Genomic DNA, 8714 nt, shown 5'->3' on the forward strand with positions numbered 1-8714 from the left:
CTGAACAAAAAGAACTGTCATACATTTTGATATATATGAATCTGAATGTAACTTTACTTATTTGTATGCATTAAATATATTTTACTCGTGCCATTAGTTTGTTGGCCAGACAGTTTCACTGAAACACTGATATCTGATTAAAGACATGCACAAAAATGTTATTGACTTGACTTGAAGATTAAAGGGATACTTAACCTCTGGGAAGATGAATGTGTATTTAAAATAGGCCATTTAAGTAGAAGAAATGTGAAGAAATTTTTGAATTTGGAGCTTTCTAGACTGAGAAAACCCAGAAAATGTATTTTTGGCTTATGTGGATGAAAGACAACAACTCCCAGAATCCACTTGCTTCGCTGCCTTAGGAGGCCACGCCTACCGGTAAGGGGGCGCAGTTGAAAACAAACAACAAGGCTAGCCTACGTGATGAGTTTGCCAGAGATTTAGAGATCGCCAAAAATGTCCGGGATTCGGCTTTTGCGTTCTACAGTCGCCATTCATTCATTATGTTTACTGTGGCGAGCAGGACGAGGCTGAAGGCCGCGGGAGAACGGCGCGAGGCCGGTGGCAGGGTTCTCAAGTTTTATCAAAAGCTTGGAGTGAGATCACATGCGGTTAGGGGAGGAGCCCTAATGGAGCCCCGCCCCCGCCTGTCCCCGCCCCCCAATTTTTACCCATTGTTCATAATTAACCAGCACAAACTGAAATTATAACAATTGGCAAATATGATAAATGACAGAGCAATTCATCACATCAAATATACTATTTAATGTTATATTTCAAATTACAAATATACAAAAATATAACAAATTGCTCCAAACAGTTTGGAAAAACAAATCTTTTTGCATTTTGAATGTGTCTAGTCGAAATGGTATAATGATTTATTGTGTGGTGGGACATTGTGAACAAATGACATATTAGAGTATTAAGGTGTGTGTTTGTGTTTGTGTGTGTGTGTACACAAGAGCAGGGCTGGACTGGGACAAAAAATCGGCCCTGGCATTTTGGCCCAGACTGGCCCACTATATGATCATAAACACCACCCATCTTTGCACGACCTTAAATATATGCATACCATCTCCTATTCCTTAAAACCACTAATGCCATGTAATGAGTGAGTATAGGAACGAGTGAGAGTTAACAGATGAAATAAGTAAAAATTTGACATTTATTAATACAGTTGAACTATACTCCACAGTGATGAATCCTAAAACAAGCTATAAGCTGCATTGGCATAGCAATACCCGTGTTTCTTACAGGATTTTTGGTAAAACTGTGGTGGGTGGACCTCTGTCCTTCTAGGGGGGGTAGGGGGGGTAGGGGGGGTTTTAATGTTAAATTCATCAATCTGGTGCACTTTGAGAGTTCAAAATTAAAGGCTCCAACCCATATTCAGTGTGCCAATTAAACAAAGAAAAATTTAAACCTCTTTTAGTTACAGTGTCTATTTACATTACACTACATAATAATGTTATAATATTAATCCAATGACAGTAATAGCCATATTTTGTAAAAACAAATGCACTAAAAAATAAAGGAAACTTTCATAATTAGATCTGTACCTATTTCTATACTTGAAAGAGATAAGCACATGATCTTTTATTTTGACGCAAACTGCATCAAGCTTTTATTTTGGAGGAAAACATGGTTTACAAACGCCTCTCATTAAATTTCTAGTGAATTGCGGTAATCGTCAACTATGCAGATGTGGAAATAATCTGTAACTGGGTTATGGGTTCCTACACTCATGGCATGGCCTAAGTGTTTTGAAAGTAGTTCTGCTTACCGCGGACTCTACACTTTCTCATCTCTCTCCTGATCCAGATCCTCCTCACTATCATCATCATCACAGGAGCTGATGAAGGGCAGAAAGCATACTGTATATTTTGACACAGTTTACAGTGTCTGCTTTAAGGGCCTGTTTCCATTGTTTCACGCTATTTCTCTGCACATTCCTTGCGTTTCTTCTCCATCTCGCTGACTATTTTGACAGATACACACTGACACTGCTGCACGCTCGCTCACTCGTTTAAAGTTGTGATTGGGCCAGCCCAGTGTCAATCAAGAAAAGAACCAATGGGCCGCTGATCTACGTGTTTCATGGGCTGGTCTGTCAAAAAAAAAAAAAACTAACCCTGACTTTTTTTGACCAATGCATTACACCAGCACAAACCCAGCGCGTTCGCGCGATGTTGTTGGTTACCTAGTAACGAACGTATGGTGCGTGTGCGTGCACACTTTGTGTGCGTGCGCCTCGTACACAACGTTATATATAAAGCTTGCAGGACAACTTGGTTGGCATTGCCTTTTCAGCGTGAGAAATACATGGTGTGGCGTGTGAGCGTGTGAACTGGTTGAATTGCGTGTGTCTCACGGTCAATGCGTGAGACTTGAGAACCCTGGCCGGTGGCGTGATTACTGAGACATCTCTCACGGAGGAGCTGGTCATTACTGGGTCTCGCATCTCTCACGGAGGAGCGGGAATTTTCTTAGCAATGGTAAAACGCACATCAACCGATCACTTGTTTAGCGTTCATGTAAACACTACATTCAGATTCACCAATCAGAATGAATTCAGTTAGATTGAAACAAAAGGTTTGCATGTAAACAATGAATGGCGACCGCAGAACGCAAAAGCTGAATCCCGTACATTTTGAACGATCTCGCCCGCCGGACAAGTCCGGGAAAAGGAGGATGGTAAACCCTACTACTCAGCTTTCTCCTACTATTCAGCTTTCTCCACAGAACTAGAGCCTGCTAGCTTAGCTTCCAAAGAAAGACAGCTGACACTGTGTACATTCTGTGAGTGAGATCCCACCCTCTGTGGGCGGGCTGAAAACATGCGAAACAACACCATCTACTGGCTGTAGTCTTTAGCCTCTGGCCAGAAAATCCTCCGATGACGCAAAATGACGATTTTTGCGTCATCTGAGGATTTTTCCAGACAAAAAATACATAAATCTCTTGTCTCAAGGGGGTATGAGGGCGGAAAGCATGGTAATTCGAAAATACTACAGGTTTTCTACTAATACAAAGCTTAATGCTAAATCCTGAAGTATCCCTTTAAACAAAAGCTGTAGCAGTGATACCACACACACACACACACACACACACACACACACACACACACTAATCTAATTCTGTGAACTCAAGTCTCGTACACTTTCTAAGAAACAGAGTCATGGTATCACAGGTAATATCAGTGTTAAGTTTCTTTCACACCCTCTGACATGCGAAACGACAATAAATATCCACAATTGCTCTAGTGTTTTCGTATCTTGCACTAGGGTGCTCTTCTCAGCACTCAAGGCCTCTTTACAGCATGCTGGAATCTTCTTGCCATGCAGTTTTAATTGTTTTCTGAATTGCTAAAACAACTCCATTCTCTGAACCAATTTGTCGAATAAATCACTCTTTCAGTAAAACATTAATCAAGTTCAGATAGTTAAGACACCTTTTGCAGAAACTCTAAACACATTCTCACTCACTAAAACACATTTCAAACTATGATGCACTTGCGTTTCACAACACTAAACACAGACAGGAAAAAGTACACAATGACTCAAAATTGTTCACACTTATTTGTTATTTTTTTAATGATGACCAACCAATTGTACATACAAGTCGGGTCGGGGGGGGGGGGGTACTCTGGGTTCGGGCTGAACGCCGGACAGAATGCCAAATATGCATTAAACTCTACTTCCTCTAATTGTATGTAAGTGTGAACTCGTGAACTAGTCCTCATTTCCCTGTAGACAGTAAAATAACTCTGATATGCCAACTTTTGCACAAGCTTTATTAGAGAAAAGACAGTTTACACACAGTCCCATTTATAACAGGCTCTGGACTTCAGCATTTTTAAATGCTAAAAATGGCCTTTGACAGGCTTCTAATCCTACAAACGTAATAACTGATAATTCAATGATTTTGAATCCTTATGCTGCTTTTGGTATGTTTGTTGTATGTGTTTTTTTTGTTTTGATTTGTTTTTTGGCACAGTTGCTCTCAAACAACTGTACATTTTTCACCCATTTTGACTCAGAAATCCTGTCATTCCTTCAGACTCTTTTTACTGATCGTTTTCTCTTCATCTTTTCTTTCTTCTATGTTTAGGGCCCAATAAGCTTGAGAGACCCATGATCTATCTGCACTGTTGTAACTGCAGAATGCCATCCACGTGTAAGAGGGAATGTTCACTTTCTCATTTAGTTTATTGTTTCCAGGTATTGCTCCGGTCAGCACATGGGCTAAAACTTTATTATTATTGTCATAGCAATGTTTATTCATGATGCCTTTAGTCTCATTTTCCATGCGATTCCAACTGCCGGCATTAAAGCTGTTCTTCTGTGGCACTACGCTGGTCAGTGTGAATGTAGATTCAGCAAAAAATGATTTTTTTTTTTTTTTTTTGCCTTTTTCATTTACACCTCCTAATTTTCATGTAGATCACAAAATTAAAATTTAGAAGAATCTCAATTGAGTTTTTTGTTCCATGGAACAACCATTCATCTGTCAAGCTCTTATAGGATAAAAAAAAAAAAAAATCAAGTATTGTCTGATTCGACTACTACCAGGTTTTATGTGAGTTAAATTCGACAGATTTTTTTTATTTTGTGTGAACTATCCTTTTAAGACAATAAATTGATAGACTAGATGTAAAATCGGCATTGAATAGCAGATGTATACTAAAACTACAGATTTAAAGGTTAAAGGAAAAGAGGTGCAGCACTTACAGAAGAAAAGTAAATGATAGATTAATGTAATGTGTGTAAATTCATCTAGAACTTCAGACGTGACGAATGGACAGCTGAACGTCAGCAGCACAGCGAGGACGCTCATGATAAACGCATATTCACGCAGAGCTAAATAACAAACAAAAATAAATGTTGTAGAAAGTAAAAGTGGTTGTAGAAAGGTTAATGTTTTTTAAAGCAAACTTTAGTTCCACAAAAAGTCTTGCAGTTCAGTCAGCCTCTTCTTGCACACATAAATAGTTTAGCAGCAAAAATTATGATCTTTAATACTCATGTTCACACATCTAAACATGTGAATCCACAGACTGAAGTGTGAGTGTGAGTCTTTCACACATTATGCTCCACTACAAGTCCTGCAACATAGTCATATTTCACTAGAACTGACCTAAGCCCTAGAGTTTCCATTTGACTTGTCTTTTGTGACCTGGGGCCTCATTTATAAAACTGTGCGTAGGAACCTTACTAAAAGTGTACGTACGCACAAAATCCAAAAATGGCGTACGCAAAAAAATAATCAGACTTATAAAACCGTGCGTACGCCAGAACCTGCGCAGAATTCACTTTATAAATCCCAGTCAGCGGAAGATTGTGCGTACATGCGTCTCCACCCGAAATAACCATATATGGAGCTTACAACGCCTAGTTTTACAATGCAGATCCTCATCTACATATCATTTGCATATGATTATTCATCCACGTGATAACTTAAACGTTTTCACGTGGATGAATAAACATATGCAAATGATATAAACGGTACAAGAAACATTACATTAATACAAATCAAGTAGTTGTCTATCCTTGCCTTGTTTTTAGTCTACATAAATCAAATAGTGTAAAATACATTTCAGAGAAAGTTTTTCTCAATCTTTTACACTTGCCGAATTGTATTTTTAATTGATTTCTATTTTTAATGGAAACAGATAGGCCTTGGGCATTATTTGCACGAAACTATTTTCTCAGACAATCTGGTATTATCATGATAAGCAATTATCTCTGTGGTTAAAACATTAAAACACAACACGCCACAGGAAAAGTGTTCAAAAACATCGCATCCACAACAAATATTTCTATTGATTGAATATAAAAAAATGTTGTAACTTTTCAGTATGATTTCATGTTTAAATGTTTAACTCCATAATTTGAATGGCATATTTAATCTAAATGTTTATATCAGAAGTAAAACATAGTTTAAATCATTATTTTATTTATTTAAACTGCGTCAGTTTCACTAAACGGCCCAACGCGCTCACTGGCACGGACATTTTAGAAGGAATGGATATTTGCTTCATGTGACAGGCTTGGTGAGTGAAATTATATTTGTATTATCTTTCTGTATTATGTTTAATTTTAATTCTAAATTCTAAAAGTGACCAAAAAGACATTTAACTCCAACTCACCATCGGTGTCGCCAAACTGCTCCGTCTCCAAAATGTGCGTACGCATGGGTCAGAGTTTGCGTGTAGGTGCGCATATTTTCACGTCAAGTTTTTTTTTTATAAATCCCACCTTTTGCGCAGGAACTGGCGTACGCATGTTTTCAGCCCCGTTTTGTGCGTACGCAAGCTTTATAAATGAGGCCCCTGGTCTGTGTGTTTTACAACTAATAGTGGCAGTATATATATATAGCATTCTAGTATCTTTGGTTCACTTCTTGAGTAATGTCAAAATCACTGAGACGGTTGATGTGACATGTTCAACACATAAATAACCCATAGAGACAAGTTTTATTTTGCATGATTTGAAAGCATTTATTTGAATGGCTTTGTAGTAGTCAAAGAACATAGTGTCAGAATTAATAACAAAAATCTGTTATACTTGTTATTTCATGACAACTCTACATTTAGAAAAGCTCAATAGACACATACTGTAACCAGGCCCAAAATGCTGCTGGTAAATTTTTAATGATGGACCACTGTGATTGTTCCTCGATGTCTGGCTCATCTTCACAAGCATCTGCTTCTGGAGGTGGACTTACATCTGCTTCTGGAGGTGGACTTGCATCTGCTTCTGGAGGTGGACTTGCAACTGCTTCTGGAGGTGGACTTGCATCTGCTTCTGGAGGTGGACTTGCATCTGCTTCTGGAGGTGGACTTACATCTGCTTCTGGAGGTGGACTTGCATCTGCTTCTGGAGGTGGACTTGCATCTGCTTCTGGAGGTGGACTTGCAACTGCTTCTGGAGGTGGACTTGCATCTGCTTCTGGAGGTGGACTTGCATCTGCTTCTGGAGGTGGACTTACATCTGCTTCTGGAGGTGGACTTGCATCTGCTTCTGGAGGTGGACTTACATCTGCTTCTAAAAGATCCATACAGTCACCTTTAAACAGTGAGCTCTTCAGAAAGTCCTGTAATTTCTCCAGGGTATTTGCACTGATCTTTTTGTCTTCCTCTTTGCTCTTATCTATGTTTTCAGCCCAGTGAGCTTGAGACAACCATTTTCCACTATTACTGTTATAGCAGCAGAACACTGTCCACATGTGTGAGGGAATGTTGACTCTGTTATTCAATAAATGTTGTAGTGATGTTTCAGTGTTCGGCACAGCTCCTGTCAACACATAGGCCAAGATATTCCCAGGAATATTTTCATCACGGCAGTCAGAATTCATGATCTTTCCAACTGTTTCCTCCATGATCCTCCAGCTACCGCTGTTAAAGGTTATGTACTGCGGCACAGCATTGGTCAGTGTGAATGTAGATTCGACAGTTTCTTGATCAGCTGCATGGCAGCAGGGAAACAAGTGTCCACGATTCACATTCATGTTGTTTTTCAGATAGTCTCCGTCCACAGCCTGTTCTGAATCTTTAAGCTACAGAACAGATGATTGACAAAGAAAAAAAGAGACAATAATGGATTTTTTCTAAAACATAACTGAAAAAAAAAAAAAAAAAAAAAAAAGGAAATTGCAACCTTACCTGTGTCTCTGTCCTCCATTTAGGATGTTTAGGTCGTTTCCCTGCATGCCCAGTATATTTGTAAGCTGAGAATATCGGGATCTTATTTGTTGTGTCGTAGAGAGTTGCAAATCTGTAGTTGTTGTCATATTTTTGACAGATTATTTTGTACCGATTCTGATTCATTGAGACTGAATTCTCCAGAATGCCAGGAATCACTGGAGGCTGATCTTTAAAAAAAAACTGACTGCATGTTGTGAATGAATCTACAACATCAGTCATGATGAACGGAAAGCCAAACACCAGCATCGAGACGACAAGCAGACGCATCTTCAGCTGTGAAGGTTATTCAGGATGTGAAGAACACGAAGTTTATTCAGGATGTGAAGAACATGAAGGTTATGCAACTTCTAGAAAGAAACCCTCTGCTTTATAGACATGCTACCCAGTAGCGAGGGAAGGGAGGTGTTGTGGGGGCTGCAACCCCCCTCGTCATAGCATCAGCACCCCCTGGTGGGGGGCTGTGGACTAACATAATATTGTACCTAAAAACGTAAAAAATAAAATAAATTAATTAAAATAGACATAACATACTATGTTTGATATGGGATTAAAATGATGGGCAGTGTATAATTGTAGATTTGAAAATCCTGCTTTCCCCCATTATTGTTGAATCACGGAAGCTACACCAGTTACTTTTGCCAAGAGATTTATTATTTATATATGTGTCATGTGTCAGACAGAGAGAAACAGGCATAAGAATAAGGCTACATGAGAGGTGGTCTTCATTCTAGATTTCTCTGTTCCCTATTTCTCTATCTTCTCACCCCATCATGCTAGCTGTAAATGGTTTCTCTGGGTTTCTCCTTCCTTACCACATCATATGTTTCCTCCTTCCTCTCACACCCTCATGCCTTTATCTTTCTCTGAGGTACAGTAAGATTGAGCTTATATAGGCTACATCACAGAGAGACTTGCAACTTCCTTGTAAGGTAGAAAAACATATTGCTCATGTTTAAAAATGGAATGTATAGCCTACCTGTGTATACATGGTACAATCCACTTTCCACAT

The 8714-nt window shown here is 39.0% G+C and overlaps 1 protein-coding gene across 1 annotated transcript; it reads right to left on the reverse strand.

The window, feature by feature from the left end:
- Positions 1-6479: 6479 nt before the first annotated feature.
- Positions 6480-8047, reverse strand: LOC311093364 (endonuclease domain-containing 1 protein-like). The gene is made up of 2 exons (XM_084130705.1): positions 7664-8047; positions 6480-7557 (listed from the first exon to the last, which is right to left on the reverse strand). The coding sequence occupies exons 1-2, from the start codon at positions 7970-7972 to the stop codon at positions 6592-6594; spliced, it is 1275 nt and encodes a 424-aa protein (XP_083986831.1). The 5' UTR covers positions 7973-8047; the 3' UTR covers positions 6480-6591.
- Between the last annotated feature and the right edge of the window lie 667 nt (positions 8048-8714).

Source organism: Abramis brama (genome assembly GCF_963993115.1).
Source record: "Abramis brama genome assembly, chromosome: 12".
In the NCBI taxonomy this organism is placed as follows: Eukaryota; Metazoa; Chordata; class Actinopteri; order Cypriniformes; family Leuciscidae; genus Abramis; species Abramis brama.

Coding starts and splice junctions, on each gene's coding strand:
- LOC311093364 (XM_084130705.1), bottom strand. CDS start 7,972: ATGCGTCTGCTTGTCGTCTCGATGCTGGTGTTTGGCTTTCCGTTCATC. Junction 7,558..7,663: donor AATGGAGGACAGAGACACAG/GTAAGGTTGCAA, acceptor TCTGTTCTGTAG/CTTAAAGATTCAGAACAGGC.